Source organism: Tenebrio molitor, chromosome 5 (assembly GCF_963966145.1).
Source record: "Tenebrio molitor chromosome 5, icTenMoli1.1, whole genome shotgun sequence".
NCBI classification, from domain to species: domain Eukaryota; kingdom Metazoa; phylum Arthropoda; class Insecta; order Coleoptera; family Tenebrionidae; genus Tenebrio; species Tenebrio molitor.
This window is the reverse complement of record NC_091050.1, coordinates 16356836-16377445: the sequence shown is the minus strand read 5'-3', so window position 1 is coordinate 16377445 and position 20610 is coordinate 16356836. Positions and strand designations below refer to the sequence as shown.

Sequence of the window (20610 nt, the reverse complement as noted above, 5' to 3'; positions counted from 1 at the left end):
CATTCCTTTATAGTCACCCGTACTATTGTTAACAAGAAATTACCCCCCAGAATTTAGGGATATTCGTTACTAAAGTCTATTTTTTCCTGGTAGGCGGATGCGCGCGCCATTTACGAAATCCTGCAACGAAATGCGACCTCCCTATTGGTTAGTGGAATAAAATAACAAATAGGGAGGTCGCATCTTGTTGCAGGATTTCGTAAATGCCGCGCGCATCCGCCTACCAGGAAAAAATACACTTTAGGTGGTTATAAATTTGGTTAGGTTAGAGGCTGTGGTTTCTGGTGACAAACAAAAGACATCATAACCATGTCAAAAATGTAAGACAGCGAATTCCTTGTAACAAGTTGCAAATGGCTAATTTCTTGCTCTCATGATAGATGTTTTTTCGTTTCAAAATCAGTTTAGGTTTCTGGTGGCATATTTAGTTGAATTTGCACAAAGAATCAATCAACTGATAGTAACCAACCTTAGGCATTCAAAATTACTTTTGAAAATTCTAGTTACATACAACATGAAAACGTAATTTCCCTAAAAGTTCGAATTTCAGGGAGTAATTTCTTGTTGACATTACCATATATGTATGTTATTTTTATTTCACCCTGGAGTCCCGACAAAGATGCAGAGGGCGAGATTATTAAAAGCGAAAATGAAAAGGAGTGAGAAGAACAAAATACTAAATAATTAGGACTAAGTAGATGTAAAAAAAAGGAGCCAATCACAAAATAAAATCCTAATCTGTATTTGAACAAAACAGTTCTGACAGACTACGTTTTTACATGATTAAAAAAAATTACAATTCGGTGGTGGTGACACCCCAATACTGCTGCATCCTGTCCAAATCCAACGAATCCGCGAGTCCCCTCTCGTGCATCACCGCAAAATCGTACTCCAAATTGTAGGGCATCAACCTTTGTAAGCTGCCGAAATAAGCCGCGTGCGGTCCCCCCAACAATTTCTTATCGAGGGCGAACCTGGAGCCCGACCTCGTTAGCAGCGGATTAAAGGACCTCGTACTCCCAAATTGCCTCGACAGGAACGTCCCGTTATTATTGGTGTCGGCCAGGTGCGGATTGCTCCTCGACAGTGTCGGATTCTTGACCGAAAACTGCGGCTTCCTTATGCTCCTCGTCAGCGTGTTCAACTCCTTGTCGAAGAGCAACTGCGTATTCTGCTCCAACATGTACTCCCAACACTTGAACTGCTCCTCGGAGAGAGCCGAGTCGGAGTCTTGATTCTTCTCTTCTTCGCGGCGCGCCCTCAGAGCTTTAGCCACTCCCCTGTAACTGCGTCTCTCGGGGCTCGCCTTCACTTCGACGGTCTCGAAGATCGAAGGAGTGACGCTGCGGACCGACCGGTTGAGTTGATTGACGAAGAGTTTGGCCGAAGAGTTGCAGTCGCTGCAGGCTTGTTCGCTTTGGCCGCTGGGAGACGAGCGGTCGTCGTTGAGGAGGAGAGGCGGAGGAAGAGGGATCTTCTCGCAGTTGGCACATTCGTTGCTGAGGGCCTCGCAGCAGCAGCCGGGCTGGCAGGTACTGCTGTCGCTTTGGTACTTGTTGCGTCGGATTGTCTGGCGCAGCTCTCGCATCAACAAGTCCACGTCGGCGCCGAGCAAGTTGAATTTCACCACGATGATGCTGAGGTTGTCTTCGGCGCCGTAGCTTTGGGCCAGGTCTTGGAGTCGTTTGGCGGCGAGGATGACGTTGCGTTGGAGAGCCACCTCGCGGATGGCGTTTTCGGGACTCATCACGTCCCAAATGTTCTTGTTTGCGATGATCATAAACTCGTCTTGTTCGTCCAGATAGATCTCGGTAACGTCCGGATCGGGTACCATCAGCTGGATCTGGGGATTCGTTCTTATCTGTTTTCTTTGTTTGACCGGAAGCAACCGAACTGGACCAGCAGCTCGACCCAACACGACTCTGATGTCTCCCACACTTGCAATTTTCATTATGTACTTTTTCACGCTGGCGCAGAACGAGTACTCCACTGTCTGCTTGCTCCTAAGGATGTGGCAAATTATAGCGTTGAGTCCTTGCTTCTGGCCTTTGTCCTTTAACTCGCGATGTGCCGACAACATCGTGTACTTCATGTATTCGGCTGCTGTTTCTTTGACGGTGCGCTCCTCCAGAAGAATTCTCGGTACTACTTTGTCCACACCGAAAGGAATATTACTGTTTGTTTCCCCATCGAACATCCCAAAGAGACCCTCGGTGTTGCAAAACGCCGGTAGCCTAATCTGGGAGATGTACAATCTTTGTTTGCAACCTGCAGTTTCGGAAAAGCCGACGCTCCAGCTGTAATCGGTGAGATCATTTTCGCAAAATGGCGACGGTGTCAGCGGCAAAGTGGTACGATTCTTCCCGGACACATCGACTAAACTCATCGGCCTTTGAGTCCGATATGTATTGAACTGTTGAGAATCTACGTGCAACTTGGTGTTGCAAGACAAGTCCAAGAATTTCAAATTTGGCGGTATCAGAGATGTCAAATCTATGCGATCCAATTGGTTGTGAGCCAAGTCCAGAACCCGCAGACAAATCAAATTTGACAGTTTGGGTATACTCTGCAACAGATTCGAATGCACCCTCAAGACCGACAAGTGTTTAAGACAACCGATCCGATCTGGCAGCTTCAAGAGTTTATTCCCCGAAAAGACCAACTCCTCGATCTCGGTCCAGTAAGTGGCGCAGTCTTCCGGCAGCGAAGTGAAACTGTTGTAGGCCGCGTGCAGTGTCTTTATGTTTCTTAAATATGGCGAGATTCTTTCTAGGGACTTGTCGATCAAACAGTTGGCAGTCAGGAAGAGTTTCTCGAGTTGGAGGGGCTCTTCTGGGGTAGGCAAATCACACAATCTGTTGTTGGACAAGTTGAGGACGCGTATACAATGTACGAATCTGAAGAAGTTTTCCGGGAGTGCCGACAAACTGTTGTTTTGAAGGAACAACTCTTGAATCGGTACTCTCCTCTGGATCGTCGGCAGGTACTGGAGTTGGTTGTAAGCGATTTGGAGCGTGTGAAAGAAGGGCATCTCGTTGCAGAAGAGGTGGTCGGGAAGTGAGGTGAGCTGATTGTTGCTGGCGAACAAAGAACGGAGCTCGCTGCAACCCGAGAGCCAGTCAGGAAGACTCTCGAGTTCGTTGTAGCAGACGTCCATGTGTTTCAAACTCAGGGGTGGATGTGCCAAGGTCAAGCTCTTCAACCCTTCAAAAAATACACACTAAACGACGCTCTCGCTACGACAGGAGTGGTTCTTACTGTTGTTTCCGGCGATGATGGAAGTCAAGTTTTTTCCGTGGAGGGTGAGGTGCACTATGGAGTTCCTCGAACATTGCAGGATTTGCAGCTGTTCGACAGCGCTCAAGTCCAAATTTTCGATGCTGTTTTCGCTTACGTCAAGTTCCGTTAAGTTCTGTAATATTAATGCGAACTGGGTTGGGTAATGCTGAGGCGCAGTTGCCACACTTACCCCGTAGTTGCCCAAGATAATGTTTCCTTTGAGGCGGTTGGAGCGCAGGTTGAGAGTGGTCAAGCCGTTGGTCTTTTGGTGGTTCTCCGGCTTCAGTTCGGACTCCTACAAGACAGACAATTTTGACACTCTTTCCACAAAGTAAATTATCTTCACAGGCTGTACCAGTACCACCACCAACAATACAAGAGTTCTCTTTTTTGCACGAATCTAACAATAAGTTCGTTGGAAAAAGTGCGAAGCAACAACTGAAGATTTCTTGCGTGTCCACTTTGTCGGCGAATTTGCATAATCCCATTATTATAAACGAGATCGCTGATAAGTCAGGACGCTTTAGAAAGTCGGCAAGGAAGCAAGATTATTGAAATATTTTCCGTCACGTTTCACAATCACCGAAGCACCATTTTCTGACCGCCACTTGTACTCACTGCGAGGATGAGGGCCCTCATGTCTCCGACCTTATCCGGGGGCAGGGCGAGCCTGTTCCTAGCCACTTTGAGCGTCTGCAACAGTTTGAGGTCCCATAAAGTCGTCGGCAAAACACTCAACAGATTCTGATTCAACACCAACTCGTTGAGACTGCGGACAAAAATCGAAAGTTGAAAACCAGGCGGATGCACATGCAGGACGCACCAAGGACGTCGCAAAATCCTCGTCTTTTCGAGAAAAAGAACCGAACGAGGCACGCGCCAGCTTCACCACGCACGAATTGACCATCGGGTCTGTGTTATTTTAATCATATGCGTTTCGGACGAGCGAGGAACCGTGAAAGAAACAACGGAAGTTCATTCATCGCAGTTTCTATGTTTCTAGTAAGAAGAGGTGTTTCGCAATTGGCTTTGTAACATCCATCGAGAGGATTGGACAACATGGATCTGGAGGGTTTACAAAGAGTTTTTGTGTTGTTGCACCTGAGGACATGCGCCGATTACCCAGAGCCGAAGACAACATCTCCGACTTTCTTTTTCTTCAAGTCTTAAATCGATCTACTCACTTTTCCAAGAGGCTGATTTCCGGCGGAAGAGTCAGCAGGCTGTTATCCGAGAGATCTAGAGTGACCAGAGTGATCAACTGGAGAATGCTGTTGGGAAAGTTCTGGATGCCGTTCGACCGCAAACTCAACACCTTCAAGTCGGACAGCGACTGCAAGGACTCGCCCGGCAGGACGATTTCGTCGACATAACACTCACCCAACTCCTCTTTGCCTTTGCATAAGCCGTTCAAGTTGAGCTGCTTCACCTGATCGTTATCTCCGATGTCATCATCTTCATCCTGCACACGTCGAATTATTTTGGCGGTCTGACAAGCCGGTTCACTTACTTTTTCGCAATCCTCCAACGAGTCCATCTCGATGTTGCCGTCATTCTCTTTGATCTGGGGAAACTTTGTCACCGAATCGCACAACCTGAAGGGTTTCTTCGACGCGCACAACATGTCACGTCGCCGGTTCGTCTCTGTTTGAGTACAGTAAGGGTTTTGTGACTGAAAAAGAGTAATTGTGATTCTGGAGTGCGACTCAAGACAGCATGACAACACGCTTCGCTAATTCTTTATTCTCGTCACGTTTGGTAAGATATTGGATGGAAGTATGCTTAAAATAGGAAAGACAAGAGACGCATACGAGGTCTGTCGAATGACCAAGAAATCAGCAAATTGACTCGAGGATATCTAGTTAGTTGTGCAACTGACACTGGAGACGGTTCGTTAACTGCAGTGTTAATTATTTTTTACATTTTGTATGTTTTTGTTGGGAGGCAAAAATATACAACTCAAAACAAACAAACAAACATTCTTCCGTTTATTACTTTATTGTCTTTTAACTTTTATGTGTGTTTCGCTGCAGTCTAATTACACACTTTCAGTTTTACAGGAAATGACGTCAGCGCCAATTTTTTGAAGTGAAAACTTCTTTAGGCGCGTCACGTACATTTTATTCCCGGCCAGTGAATTAGTTTCATGCGACACGGTAAAATCGTTCGCAGCTCAACAAAAATCGTTCGCAGCACGACACGGCAAGCTAAAATCAAGGGAGTCGAATTTTTTGGCGGAGGGAGCGAAAAACTATCAACTATGCGTCACTTGTCAATTTTGAATTTTCATTGTACGTTGTGTTGTGATCTGACTGACCTCAGTGCAGAGCTGCAGGGGTAACTGTATATATATACAGGATATTTCATGAGTGATAATGAGCCTGACGTAATTTAAAATGCAACCCACCAAACCCACACGACCCACACTATATTTCCGAAAAAAGCTGGCTACTGTCATTAAAATGTCCGGCTTTTTTTGAAAATGTATTGTGGGTTGAATTTATTAGTCCGTCAGGCTCATTATCACTCGTGAAATACCCTGTATTGTTTTATATAATATAAACGATAAAGACACGACAAATATGGTAAGTTTACAGATGAATGTAATTCTTAATTATATGGCTTCAACAATTCATCTATTGGAAAAATTTGTGTAGCAAGATGTGAAGAGGAAAATGGACAAATTATCATAATACAGGGTATTGCTATGAAAACTTGTGTTGTGTTCAATATCAATAATATCATCATCAAGAAAATAAAACTTAAACATTCAAACCTAACCTCACAAATTTTGCCAGAGTCTACCTCTAAAAGCGGACGTATTTGCAGTTTCTATTAAAAAATACAGATTTTTTATGTTTATTTAAAAACAGCATTGGATTTAAATAATATTAATTATTTATGCCTTGCTCCTTATTCCTCCAAGTACTATCATCCATAATAATATACCTAAGTATTTTTTTTTATAGAACAGGAACATATTACTTAAAATCAGTAAGGAGTATCATAGAAGTTTTCACTTCTGTCGTACGGTCTTAAGCACACACTCTTTTTTTTTTGTTTCGTCATCTCCACCAGACTTGACTTTTTCGGAAAAAAATAATAAATTCGTTGTCCCACTTCCGTGCTCCACACAACATATCAATTCCAAAATTAAATTGCTATGACCTGCACCCGTTATAACGGAGATTTAAGAGCGCGTGTTCACCACCATAAAACTCTTACATCTCGATGATTACCTCCATTGCATCCTTCCCAATTTGTTCCTGTCCCGTCATGTATGATTCTAAATTTTCACCACTTTGTACATTTTAATGAGTCATCAAATTTGTACTAACCCAGCGTAAATAACAATGTTTTCACACTTTCTCTTTCCGATTTCTTGCAGTTTGGCAATGCAAAACACACACACTCGAAAGAAAACGACAAGCGATTTTGAATGTTTATTTGATTCTTCCTAATCGTGCAGTTTGTCTTTACATTTGCAAGTAGCTTGACAGTTCTGCATCCTCTCTCTGCCTTTGGGCGAAGAAGTGTTGCAGAGCCAGTCGGGCCAAACGCGGTTGAGCTCCTTGCAGTTGGCCCACAGGTCGGCGACGTGACAGGAATTTGTGCACAACCTGCGGGCGTGACAGTTCTTCCTGCACATCCCGCAGGGTCTCCCTCGACGGTAAGGCCGTCCCAGTTGTCCCGGCCTGTTTCCTCTGAAACACGAAAAATTACCCCGACCACTAGACCATGTAATTGGGCTTTTGTTGCGATCAGTTCGATCGGCAAATTTGAATAGAGGCGGTTCAACGGCCGCGATTACGCAAGATTCGTACCGAAGAAACTTACATGGGACAATAGTTACATATGTAGTTGTAAAACGTTTTCCCGGTGTTCTCGAAAAAGCATTTGGACAAGCCGCAGCCGACCTCGTGGGTCGTGGCCCAGACCATCTGGGTGTAGTGCCCCACAACGCTCAACTCGTTCTTGCGACTGCCGTAAGTGAAGTTGTCCTTCTCCAAGTACCAAGTTTTGATGGCGAACAACCTTCAAGAAAAAAATATTGGGTGATGGATTTCTCGAGTGACTCTATAGTACCATGGAACTTTGTCGGTCGCTATGAAGATGTTCTGGCCGCAGGCGCCGTAATTGTCGATGTGTCGCCCTGTGACGTTGTCGTGGGTCAAGACGAAACACTTTCGGGACCACTTCTGGGCCGCTGTCGCCGCCCCCCGGTGCCACCTCTACGAAACATCGATCAGAAAAATTCACACCAGAGTGTTGACCCACCATTCGCAACATGTTGGCAGCTTTCGGTACCACTTTGGTCCTGAAAAAATTGTGGTACGTCACGATCTTCCTCTGGATTTTCCTTCTGTTGGGGATTATGGCCCGCAGGGGTATCTTGTCGCCCGTGATTCGCGGTCCTGCAATCGCAAGTCAGAGTCGGTAGGGACAAATCTGGAGACTCTTACGTCTGTCTCGGCGCCAGGTAGAGCTACCGTCGACGACCACGACGATCAGGAAGAGTACCAGCAGGACGCGCCCAGACATGTTACGCTTTGATCGACGTCGCAGACAGCTTGGGTCCGGCCTACACAGTTTCAAATTAGAACAATCGTCATCGATTGATGCGGATTCGATCGAAATGTCACCTTTGTGGGCTCGAAATGACACCAAACTCTAAATTTACAATTTGTAATAATGGCTCGAGTCGCGGCGCTGTGTCGGCACCGCTGATTGTGATTTACGGCCCGAAGACCGACATGTGGTTTGTACATCACCAATAACAAACCAAAATTAATTATCAGCTGGCGCGTACTACTCCATTATTCAAAGAGGAAGTTGCAACTCGGTACGATTTATTGCAGATCGAGCGATACTCATGCAAATCGCATCCACCTTACCTTGCATGTACGTGCACTTTAGATCTTCCGATTCTTATTGTTACCCGAGCAAAAAAATTGCTCGAGTCGTGTTAGTAAATAGACGGCGAGTGACGTCATTTCATTGTTTACGGTACATTGATCTGAGAGGGTTAATTAATTATTTATCAGTCTCGGTTGGGATTTTTTTATAAATAGATAATGTACAAGGTGGGGTGTACCTGCACTGATAAAATTTGAATTTTCGGGCACGACACTCGGACTGGACTGGTTTCCAGCACGATCAGGAACTGAACTGATTCGAATTCAGCAAGATTTCCAGATCTATCAGTTATTTATTCACACACGACAGCCGAGACGAAGGTCCTTTGAATTCCGCTTAATTTGCCTCGCAATTGATTAGGATAAATTACTGTTGTGACATGATTCAATTTATTGGGGTTACTGACGATCATCTGTGCGTTATTTTAAATGAAAAAAATCCAGATGTAGGCGCCACAACAGCAGATTTCATTTTAATCGCCGTTTTTCTCAGCTTTGACAGCCCTATCTTTCTGATGTGCACAGTGTGTTGCCTACCTTGCGAAAGAAAACACGTCGAATTAATAATAATTTACTAAATAATATCATAATGAAACAATAATAATATATAAAATAAATTGACGACTAGAATATTAAAACTGACACTTATGGTACAATATCATCTCTGTTAGATTTCTCGACTAGAACAAGATCTGTACACAGCAAAACCAACAATGTCCGGCCAATTTCCCCCGCACGCCGCGAAATTGACTGTATTTTGTGCACTGTGACACTCTGTATACACGCATAATGACACATGAATAGAAACTTTAAACTGTATATAAATATCGTCGTGTTCGTGTGTGACAAGAGTTTGGTGGGTCAGTAGTGGGCACTGGACGGCTCCCCCAGCCACGAGTCCGGACTCGGGGGAAAATCTGGATAGCCCCTCGGACTGCTGTCGTTGCTGATGTCGGTGTCGGCGCCTGGGGGCATGTTGTGCGGCAGTGCCATCCCCGGGGGCGGACCTTGGCCCAGACTCGCGTAGACGGCGAGCTGGTCGGGATAGGGGAAGTGGTCGTGTCCGTGGGGCGGCGTGTGCCCCGGCAGGTAGGAGGGAGAGGTGGCGCCGTGGAGGAAGGACGGCCGGCCGATGCCGCTGTGGGGAGAACTGCCGTCCTGGTCCATTCCCATGTTGACCACGGTGCCGTAACTGTCGTCGCTGAGATCTGCAAGAAGCGAGTCAGAGAGGTCGACAAGAAGGCACAAAGACGCACCGTGGTGGCTGAAGCTGTCGAGGTCCACCTTCATCTCGTCTTTGTCGAGGAGCTTGTCGTGGCGGGGCGACGAACCGCCCTTCATCGAGCGGAAGTACTGGCTCCACCGGGTCCTTCCGGCGTCCTTCTTGAGCCGCTTCTCTTTCGCCCGCCTGAAATGCACATGCAGGAGTTTAGGACGATCGTTTGGAAACGGTTTGTCGTGAAACAACCGTTCGTCTTTCTTAATTACACTGATTTACGGTACCTATTCTGGAACCAGACTTGCACCACCCTCATGTCGAGCCCCGTGTCTTGGCTGAGCTGCTCGCGGACGTGTCTCGCCGGTTTGGGGCTGTTGTTGTAGGCGGTCTTTAGCGTCTCCAGCTGCTTCGCCGTGATGGTGGTGCGCGGCCGCTTGTTCGGCTGGTCCCCATCTAGACACTCTGCGGCTGAAATCAACACTTTACTCTTGGTCGTTCGGACCCGGAGTACATACCTTTGGACTTGGCGGCTTCGTAGTCGGGCTTGCAGACCAGCTTGCGGTCCTCCATGAGGTAGAATTCGTCGCCGGTGTTGAGTTGTCTGGCGCACATCACGCACGAGAAGCACTGCAGGTGGTAGACGTTGTCTTGTGCTCTTCGGACGACCTGCGTCGGTGGGATCCCCAGGTCACAGCCAGCACACTTCGTGCCGAACCGTCTGCACCCACAGCACGCCATACATACACAAGCTGCATTGTTACATCTGAACTACTCTACATGCACGCAGGATGTGATCAAAGGCTTCGCCGTGCGCTAATTAGGCGCCAGGGGAAGGCTTCGGAAGCACCACTCGATTGATTGGTGGATGGCGTCAGAGATGTGACACTTACTTGAAAAAGTCTTCCTTGCAGAAGAGTTGGCCGTTGCGGGCGAAGCATTTGTCCGTCAGTTGGATCCGGCAGTCGCTACATTGAAGGCATTTCGCGTGCCACGTCCTGTCGGCCACTTTTAGAATGAAACGGTCCAAGATGAGTTCGTGGCAACCGCCGCATTTAGGTATCGTTGCTGGAAAAAATATCTGTTCCAGATAAATTATTCAAATTACGATTCCGATATTTCTACAAGCAATTAATTATGACGAAAGTGTGTGAGTAATCTTTATTGTTCCGGAACCGAATCTAATCTTTCAATCTGAAGATAGTAAGATAGTTGTTCGCAATACCTACAAAGTTCATTAACAATTTGCCCAACATATTTTAATTCATGAGTTGGTCGGCATTGTTATAAGTTTAGCCTATTTAAACTATCAATATGAACCCACGTGTTTTCAACAGAATTTAAATCAGGAGATCATGGAAGACAGCGTATGGTATCTATTCTTTCATGTTGAAGCCAGTTTTTAATAATATAATAAATAAAACTTCTCGTTCTTGAAAAAAAAAAACAATTCTGCCCTACTCTATGTGAAAGATGCTCAAGAGTGAAAGTAAAATTTGTCATAATAAATCTTGCGAAGGAAGGCTGTAACAGTAATTTTCTAGTTACGCCACTGTTAGAAACTACCGTTGTATAAACACTGTCATTATCTGTATAGTTAGTTGCCTATAACAAACATAATTCAGGGGAATTTTACGCTGTATTTTTTAAAAAGAAACAATTTTATCGTTTATTGTTAAACAACTAATTATCTTCATAAACCCGTGGACAAACTTTAGACCTATTCAATATTTTGTTTTAAATTATTGGAAGAATTTCTTAAAAAAAAACCCAGTCTTCTGGGTAAGACCAACAAATGCGGAATTTTTAAATTTCTTATTGTCAATTGACGCATGACGTATTTAATGTGAATTTGAAAAATGAGTAAAAAAATATGTTACGTACGTACATATTTTATATAATATTTTTAAAAAGACTTCAAATCATTATTTTTAGACAATGAATATATCTTGTTTAGAATCTCCACGTTTAACAATAAAGTTATAATAAGATAAAATCTTCACGCTGATTGTTATCGTATTGTTGTTTTATAAATAAATTTGGACTAACAATAAGTTCAACTGGAGTTGGGAGACGAGCGAATAGCGTATCTGCGTCCTTTATTAACGCTGGAAACTATAAAAAACATCAATAAATAAGAGTTGATAAAAACCAATATCCAAAGTGTTTAGCCGGGGCGGCTTGAGAAAAATTTATATTAAAAATGGCGGAAATCAAATACCATTGGTTCAATAGGATTCGGTACCGTTAAAATCGAAAAGAAATGATTTATAAAAATAAGTAATCAATATTAAGTCTCATTGAGCCTTTGGGTCAATATGTATTGCGCCAAGTGCGTAGATTGAGTTTTTACAAGGAATCCTGCACAAGTTACTTTTGCGTTAATAAACGACTAAATTAATTTTTTGTTCGACACTGAGAATTTGAGAATATTCTCCTGTGTGAACGAATTTTTATAAATGTCACAACTTGTCAAAACAAAACGTCAAGCTATTTTAAATATTTTAAGCGATTTGGAGTCTTTAAGGGGCTCGTCGAACAAAAAAACCTTGTATTCAACTCGTTCGTGTGTAAACTGGGCTCTTTTGGCACTCGTGGGCCTTTAACACTCGTTTCACTCGCGTTTTAAACTTGTTCACTCATGCCAAAAAAGCCCAATTTACACACAAACTCGTTAAATAATAGTATATTATGATACAAGTTTATAAGGAAGCCTTTAAAGTACGCCTGACGGGGTTTAAAAGAGCACAAGGCGTAGCGGAGTGTTTTTAACAAACTTCGTCCAGCGAGAGATTGGGAGATTTTAAATTGTATTACATTAATCCAACTCTACAAAATGGACTAGAATACATTAATTAGAGCATAATTTCAGGGCAAAATGTTGCTGCTTGAAGGATATACATATTTCAAATTTTACGTGCGCTAGGTACTACATACTTTCTCTACGTAGATTTTACTGATTTTTATGTCAACCAATCTCTCGCTGGACAAACTATATCATGCACTATCTTTTATTACACCTGCACTACAATCAGTCAATTGTTATTGTTTCGTTGCCATGTTATAAATTGTGTATAAATGTGTATTTATTTTTGTTCAAAATGTAGGTGAATTTGTTGTTATCTAAGCAACCTTTAAAGCTTTAGTATTTTAAAGGCCCTTTTTCGCAGGCATATAAGTGTCAAAAACAGGGATTATGATTCCGGTATAATAAAAACTACTATTTTGTAGTGGGTTTGTTATGATTGTCAATTAATTGTCTACTTGACAATACCTATCAAATATTTTTTACAAATGTCATTGAATTTTGACCATAATTCTAATTACTTGGATTCCTGATTTAATTTTTAAATACTAAAACACAATGAATGCTTTGTAAAGTGTGTTTGGAGTTGCATTTTTACCTGGTCAGGCTCGTCATCTTACGTGAATAACCCTGTAGTTCATTAATAAATGTCTGACTTTGTTAGGCATTTTTTGTGTACTTTCAATTACATTAAAAATGACAAGCGTTGGCAGGTGTAGCCGATAGATATCATTAAATTCCCTAAATTTAGTAAAATCTTATTACTGCAAACCTAAATCAACAGGTCGTGGTCCTTTGATAAAAAAAACAGATAATAGTTTTATCTCAAAAATGAACACACCTTACAACCACAATTAGTTGATTGCGAGACAAATGACTCAACTATTACGGATGACAGAAGCGTTTGACAAAACTTTATGTCGGTCCTAAATTTGCCATTGTAAGTACGGTCACTTTGAATGTACAGTGAGTGGCAAAAGTATGGAATAAATTCATTAAAAATTAAACAAAATTTTTTTCAAAAAAATCTTTGGACAGGTCAATTTTAGTTTATAAAAATACATATTCTAATACAAAATAAAATTCCAAGCAGTCATTTGTTTTCGAGTTATGACGTCATCATAGTTTTTTTAAATGGAAACCCCCTATTTTTTTTCTTGATTCCGATAGCCCTTTTAATTGTATAAATGCCAGTATAAAAATTTTGTTACCTTACATAAGGAAATTTTTGAGAAAAAAAATAACAAAGTTGGAAAAAATAAATTTTATAACGATCAAAAACAAGTCAAAAACTGTGTAAGTAAGTACTTAAAATTATGGAATTAAATGTTCGAATTGCCATCCCCCAGCTTGTTGACAATAAGCAAGTTTATGAAGAAATTTCCCCTGTTTTAGTTTTATCTAGTTTTATCCCCGCACCCAATCAAGATTAAAATTTCTATACGTTGTGTTTCTGTTAAATGAGTCATTTTCGAAAATGTTTTGTAAAACAAATAACACATACGAATGAAATTGACAGTAACATTTGACTGTTTGATTTACCTACTTGATTTTTTGACTTGTTTTGTTCGTTATAAAATTTATTTTTTCCAACTTTATTTTTTTTTTTTCTCAAAAATTTCCTTATGTAAGATAACAAAATTTGTATACAGTCATTTAGACAATTAAAGGGGCTATCAGAATCAAGGAAAAAATATGGGGTTTCCATTTAAAAAAACTATTGATGACGTCATCACTCGAAAACAAATGACTGCTTGGAATTTTCTTTGGTACTAAAACATGTACTTTTATAAACTAAAATTGACCTGTCCAAAGATTTTTTTGAAAAAAATTTTGTTTAATTTTTAAGGAATTTATTCCATACTTTTGCCGCTCACTGTATAATAATTTTAAAATACAAATTATTAAATTTTAAAAATAAGTTGTGCAGCTTATGTTGCTTCAAATTTAATAATACAATATCAGTATCAATGTTACCAACTTTTCAAAATAAAATGTTCCACATCTAAATGAGTTTTCAAGTCGGTTTCATTATCACTTTATTATAGACACAAAATAGAAGGAATACAAAAAAACACGTTTTTACAATCTTAAATTAAAATAGTGTCATTATAGTTGTCATTTTGAATTTCGAAACAGCCTTGTTTTTTTCACCCTACCCAAAAAAACAGTATCGAAAAGTTGGTTACTATAGATGCCAATAACCATATAATCAAATTTGTCAAGAAATGTATTTCAAATTATTTTGGGTTCGATTTGTGCTATTTTAATTCAAAATTGCAAAAAATAGCGTATAATATACGTAGTAAAATGAGTGTTGTTTTCACACGTTTCACACTTACAACTAGTGAAAAAAACACATTCACTTTACAATCGTATGATCAAAAAGTCTTTGGATCGCGATAGCAAGGAAATGTAAAAACCATCTACAGAATTATTTACATCTATTGCCCGTAGTTTTTATTGTACGGTGTGATCAAGAATGACTGAGTCTGTTGGTAACAATGAAATCTGGCAAATTTGAAATTTACCATCAAAGGTTCATTTTTGCAATAGCATAAAAATAAAAGGCATAACCAAAATAGTATATTAAAAGACAAGTTTCATAAGACCAGTCTTGAAGCACGAATTCAAGATTAAAAAACGAGTGGCGTAGCCACGAGTTATTTTAAAGAATGAGTGCTTCAAGGTCTTATGAAACGAGTTTTTTTATACTATTTTTTGTAATTTGCCCTTTTTAAGCCGTTTTTAAACAAAAATCTTTACTTTCCTCGATTTAGGGATTTTCGTGGCGGTTGGTAATGTCTTAATTTTAAAAGTGAAAATTTGATCAAGTCTTCAAAGTCGCCTTTTGTTTTATCGAAATTCTGTCACAAAACACGAATATGAAAGATAATCTTTCATGTACGTCCGCTGAAATACGTGAAATTCCCAAAAATACGGTCGCGAATTTGTTGCTTGATAAATCCTGACAAATAATTCTTTGCACATTTTGTAATTTAAACTGACACGCATGACGAATCAAGCTTTGGCAACCTAAAAATTTTCGTAAAATGTTCCGTGAAATAATGGCTATAAGGACATCCCAGATGATGACGTCGCGTTCGTTAATATGTCTATTAGAGAATCAAAATGGAGGCAAATTACAAAAATGTTTTTAATGTCGTCTCAAGTTAAAAAATCCAGTCAGTGCCAATTACGAGACAAAAAACACCAGTACTTTTCAATTCTTTCATTGCCAACAGACTAAGTCATTGCTGATCACGCTGTACTTCAAAGTAGCGCTAATCTCTCACGGAACTCATTTAAACATAAACGAGGCGAATAAACCTAATTACTATTTTCACCACGATTTCCATTACGGTAGTATGATTTAATAATAAAAATTGTATGTTCTCGTTGAAACATTTTGAATTATAACCTGCTAACTTGAAAATTGTCAAGTAAATGTCAAAAATAATTGAAATAAATAATTTCATAGATCACTTGTTAATTCCACGGCAACCCTGATCCAAAGACTTTTTAATCATACGATACTTACACTTTTCGAAGTTGAGGCGTTCCTTGTAACAGGAGGTACTATACATTATTCTTAAGAATTTTAGCCTAAATCTTCTTAGTAAAATATTTGTATTAACGGAGATAATTGATTGTATAATTTGTTTCAAAATCAAAAATCCAAAACACTGCAATCTACTTCGAAAATACAACGTCGCGAAGTTTTGTTTTTAGTGTGTCTGAAAGTGTCAGAAAAAAATGGGGTTATGAAAGAAAATTGTTGACAATCGTTTCGGTCGTAGTTCATAGTGTTTTTTTTATTCTCATTTTATTATTTCACTCTAAAGGTATGATATGGTAGCTACCACCTTTTTGTACATAATAATTATTTTGTGTTACGTAAATAAACTCAACAATTCAATGTCAAATTTTGGCAGGAGGTTAGGCCAACCCAAAAAAAAAGAATCTTATTCTAGGGATTTCTTTTTTACTGCCAACATAATTCAACAGGTGGTGGATTTTTGATTTTGAAACAGATTATATATTTTTATTGTTTTCTAAAATTTTGAGTCCGGTCCTGTCTATTTCTCCGCTGTATACCACACTAATAACTGACGTGGACGGTGTCTTTCCGGAAATCGCTTTGCGTAGGTACTCTCTGGACGCCGCAGCTGAATTCTGATAACATTGCGCAGCAACATATCTGTGAGCTCATTATTTTTGTAATGATAAGCCATTTCGAATAATTAGATGACAACTCTGACCGGTTTCAAAAATTTCAAAAAAATTAACTTATTGTATCTTCGTTGCCGTAGGTACACAATTTACTGAGGTAATTTTGGCTAAAACTCTTTAGAACAACGCATACTATCAGATGTTAAAAGGAACGCCTCAACTTCGAAAACACCCTGTATTATACCTAATATACTATTACAGAAACAATACAAATCACTACGTTTGATAAATAAAAATAGGATAATACAGTTTGCAATTTTGTAAATAATTTTACTTTTGTTGTTTTTATTTTATTGCTTTATCCCATAACTATTAGCTCTGTTAATAATGTTTCATATAACAAGAGTTTAATTGAAAAGTTCATCGAGTTGGCTTTGACTTTATTTTTTAAAAGACAACAACATCGTAAATTAAGTTAGTTAGACAAAGATGCCGACAAAGATCAAAACCAATTCGATGAACTTTTCAATTGAACACTTGTTACTTTTTGAATTTATTAAAAAAAAAAACATTCAATGTGTATTTACAATTTGGTAGGTACCAGTTTTATGAAGATACAATTTTAATTACTCCGTACTTAAACATTCGTTAAAAATATTTGATTTGAAAACTCACAGTACTTTTTTATTCACACCGTATAATAAATTTCGTTTTAATTCACATTCTGTTGCTGTCGCAAAGTCGTAAAATGGCGGAGTTTTTAATAACTAAATCATACGTAATTCCCCTTGAGAGAAATTGGCGTGGTTTGTCATGCAAATTTTCTAACATCAACTATCCTCAAATGGTTTAAAACTGAATACGTTTAAAAATATGTGAAAATGACATGCCAGTCTGGCATAAATTAAAAGCGACATGAAATATGAACTTTGCTTTAAAAACTTGAAATTTGAAATTGTACTTGCTGCTCTACAAAAAAGTTAAACACTCCAAAAATTATACTGGACTAGATACTGACAGATGTAGATTTTTGTGTAAAAAGATTAGATATCTGTCAAAAAAAAACAAAACAAAATAACACCGGTAATTATCTGTTTTTGTGCACTTGTTGAGGATTGTTTTGATACTTACAACTACTTACCGGTTATTTATCATAAATTACATTTTTAAACGAACGATAAACTGGCATTTCACTTGTCGAACTCATACATTTTTAAATATAACGGATGTTCTGTAAATTTATTTCTTAAGAAATGTGTTTTTTTTAATATGTAAAAGTGATTAGATCTAGAGTTGGACGTTTGAAAAGAAAATATTTTTCAAGTTTTCGTTGTCCAGCTAGGAAACTCACACACTTTCTCAAGGTACGTTCACCGGCAGCGCCGTTTCGAGTCCTGCCCTGCCCCCGATGCGGGATGGGATCCTCTTGCGGGGGCAGCCTCCGTCGCAACACCGCAACTTACACAAGAGCACTTGGGGAATATCGTCGATCGAGATCGGCGGCACCCTGTACATCTCAATATCCAGTCCGACCCTGTCCTCGTTGCACTGACTGATCATCTTCCTCCCGATAAATTCACCGAAAATTTTATGATCCCAATTGACCCGTCAACGACCGCCGACCGACTGGCTAGTAAATTTGAAAATGCGCCGTCGCGAGCTCTCTTTTATCGACCCTTCAAACGCCCACCCATCGATGACACGTCCTAGATTTGTGTAAAACGTACTTTATTAAAGAGACGATCCCTTGTTTTTCGACGGGGCGTTCCCATTGGCCGAGAGCGGCGGCAGCGTCGCGACGCTCCACCCCGCCAAAACGCCCCAGCGACCCTCGCCCCACGGCTTTCGCTCAGATATTTTTCTTCCCTTTATTGCCCGGGGACCAAATGAAGTCTTTTATGGACGGCGAAGACATAAAATTTTCCCGACGAAAATAAAGACATAATTTTTACGTTTGCCGGGGAGATAAATTCGACGCGGCCGCAAAAAATCAGGGCAAGGGCTAAGCTCGACTTAATGGAGCGGGAAGACTCTCGTGCAGGACGACGAAAAGCCAACGTCAAAAGTGGAAAGCTTCATCGATCCCACAAGATAAAGCATCACAAAATCTATTTGACAAGAAACACTCGTGCCTTTTTTTTAGAATATCATAAATGTCAAAATATTTTTCTTGTTCCTTTTTTTTTACCAGACACATATCTTTTTATTTTGTCTTATTTATACAATATTTTTCAAGCAATTCCAGCTCTTCTTTTCAGGTTGTCGGTTCGAGGGATATAGTTTGTTTGCTCTAAAAATTGAGATAAGTTGGAAGCCATTGTATGTAGTCATAAATTGCAGGTTAAAATGCACTTCTTTCATTCTGTGCCGTAAAGTGTTTGTAATCTGTGAAAATAACACAAAATATGATTTACAACAATGTAAAGTAATAGAAATGAGACGGACGTTCTTCGAAATAATTACAAACATAAAGAAAAATTTGCAATAACATTACAGTTTCCTACAATTAAAAAAAAATCTCGAAAAGTACAGATAAAAATATATTAGGTGATTCAAAATGATTGTGGATAAGTATGGCAACTATGTACGAAAATTTATATGGCAACTGTGTGGTTAGGATAGAGTTGACATTTCTTTGACAGTTCATAGTCGCGCAATTTTTAAAACTGTCAAGTCAACGTGCAATGATATAAAAAAAATCAAATGAAATGTCATACAAATGTCAGCTATAGCCCACCCACACAGTTGCCACATAAATTTTCGTACATAGTTGCCATACTTATCCAGAATCATTTTGAATCACCCAATATATAAATTATAAAAAACTTCTAATTTGTTATAGTTTTCGATAATAATTAAATATTCTGGTCTGACCTTATGCCAAAAGCACTTGGGAAAGAAGAAAAATTATTAATTTTAACTAACAATTTAATTTGAGATATAATATTCAAACAGTTGGCTTCAAAAAAAAAACGGGAAATGTGAATTGGGAATTTAATTTGTCAATTTATGTCAATTTGTGTCTGTTTGACAGTAGTATTTTAGACACATAAGTGCAGTTTTTTAACCTAAATTCTAAAAGGCCGTTTCAAACTATAAAAATTTAATAAAATTTGACAGAACTTTTTCTGACAGTTCCTGTTTTTTTTTTAAGCCAACCGTAGTGGCGAATATTAAATTGGTATAGATTTGTCAACAAGAAATTACTCCCTAGGTTTTAGGGATATTCGTTACTTGGTTAGCATAAATTTGGTTAGTTGATGGTTTCTGGTGACAAACAAAAGATATCGTAACCATGTCAAAAATGTAAGGCAGCGAATTCTTTGTAATACATACTGGTACATAGTTGCAAATGACTAATTTCTCGCTAACTGATGGATGTTTTTTCGTTTCACAATCAGTTTTGTTTTCTGGCGGCATATTTAGTTGGACTTGGGCAAAGAATCTCTCAATAGACAGAATTCGTCAACCGTCAACATCAATGGGTAAACAACCTTAGGCATTCAAAATTACTTTTAAAAGATTCTAGTTAAATACAATGTGAAAAACGTAATTTCCCCAGGGAGTAGTTTCTTGTTGATATTACTTTATAGCATTTAGTGGGAAGTGAAATAATTAGCGCCAGATATAAAAAATAGTAAGAGTAGTAGTAAATAAAAGTAGAGGAAGACATTATAGCAAATTCAAAAAATGTCTAGACTTTTTAGTTACATTTGGGTATGAAATTTTCTTTCTTGAGAAATCACGTCACGTCAAATCTAGTAACAAAATAAATTCAGGTTATGTTATTATTACAAATACAGTGCTTTCAAATAGATCTCAATTAGGGTGTGATTTATATCTTTTGTTTATTAACGGTTGGTAAACGTTTTAGCACTGACAGTTATCAAATTGATTTGAGTTCGTTTGTGCGTTTAAACTGAAGGACAACATTTTGAACATTTGCTCTAAGAATAAATATTTTGTTTTGAATTTTCCTTTTCCTTTATACATCTTTATGTCACGACCAGAATAAACGACTGTACTGTGCTGTCAAATGTCGCTGCTGTGCTGTCTTTAGAAATTGCATGTTGCCAGCTCATAATAAAATCATAGCCTACCCTAAGTGAGAATGTATTTGAATTGAAGACAAGGTATTTGTAATAATAATAACTTTTATCTACGATCGTGTAAAAAGTAGGCACTTTTTGCACTAAAAATCGTTCTCAAAGTTGACGTTT

The 20610-nt window shown here is 39.3% G+C and overlaps 3 protein-coding genes across 11 annotated transcripts in view; all 3 read right to left on the bottom strand.

Annotated features, from left to right (window-relative positions):
* Positions 1-718: 718 nt before the first annotated feature.
* Phlpp (PH domain leucine-rich repeat protein phosphatase) lies at positions 719-4981 on the bottom strand. Of its 4 annotated transcripts, none has more exons than XM_069047908.1 (6): positions 4790-4981; positions 4464-4741; positions 3898-4048; positions 3470-3574; positions 3259-3412; positions 719-3204 (listed from the first exon to the last, which is right to left on the bottom strand). In XM_069047908.1, exons 1-6 carry the CDS (start codon positions 4901-4903, stop codon positions 794-796), a joined length of 3213 nt encoding a protein of 1070 aa, XP_068904009.1. In that variant the 5' UTR covers positions 4904-4981; the 3' UTR covers positions 719-793. The 4 variants fall into 4 exon arrangements, with proteins under 4 accessions (XP_068904009.1, XP_068904011.1, XP_068904010.1 ...); XM_069047910.1 differs by having other exon boundaries at positions 3259-3430; positions 4790-4972; XM_069047909.1 differs by having other exon boundaries at positions 3259-3430; positions 4660-4741; positions 4790-4926.
* Positions 4982-6710: 1729 nt separating this feature from the next.
* LOC138130966 (cysteine-rich secretory protein 2-like) lies at positions 6711-8518 on the bottom strand. 3 transcript variants are annotated; one of them, XM_069047699.1, is made up of 6 exons: positions 8375-8518; positions 7743-7861; positions 7558-7694; positions 7366-7511; positions 7117-7314; positions 6711-6983 (listed from the first exon to the last, which is right to left on the bottom strand). In XM_069047699.1, exons 2-6 carry the CDS (start codon positions 7819-7821, stop codon positions 6737-6739), a joined length of 807 nt encoding a protein of 268 aa, XP_068903800.1. In that variant the 5' UTR covers positions 7822-7861; positions 8375-8518; the 3' UTR covers positions 6711-6736. The 3 variants fall into 3 exon arrangements, with proteins under 3 accessions (XP_068903800.1, XP_068903802.1, XP_068903801.1); XM_069047701.1 differs by lacking the exon at positions 8375-8518 and adding an exon at positions 8175-8301; XM_069047700.1 differs by lacking the exon at positions 8375-8518 and adding an exon at positions 7923-8106.
* Positions 8519-8753: 235 nt separating this feature from the next.
* The window catches only part of Lim3 (Lim3 homeobox protein), a 29728-nt gene continuing 17871 nt past the window's right edge, over positions 8754-20610 (bottom strand). The window contains exons 1-6 of one of the 4 annotated variants that reach the window (XM_069049278.1): positions 17854-18005; positions 10305-10479; positions 9930-10132; positions 9684-9882; positions 9452-9603; positions 8754-9403 (exon numbers count right to left, since the gene is read on the bottom strand). In XM_069049278.1, the coding sequence (XP_068905379.1) occupies positions 9057-9403; positions 9452-9603; positions 9684-9882; positions 9930-10132; positions 10305-10479; positions 17854-17950 (1173 nt within the window). In that variant the 5' untranslated portion in view covers positions 17951-18005 and the 3' untranslated portion in view covers positions 8754-9056. Of the gene's footprint in view, positions 9404-9451; positions 9604-9683; positions 9883-9929; positions 10133-10304; positions 10480-17853; positions 18006-20610 lie in introns of those variants that run through there. The other 3 variants (XM_069049279.1, XM_069049276.1, XM_069049277.1) reach the window with 3 other exon arrangements.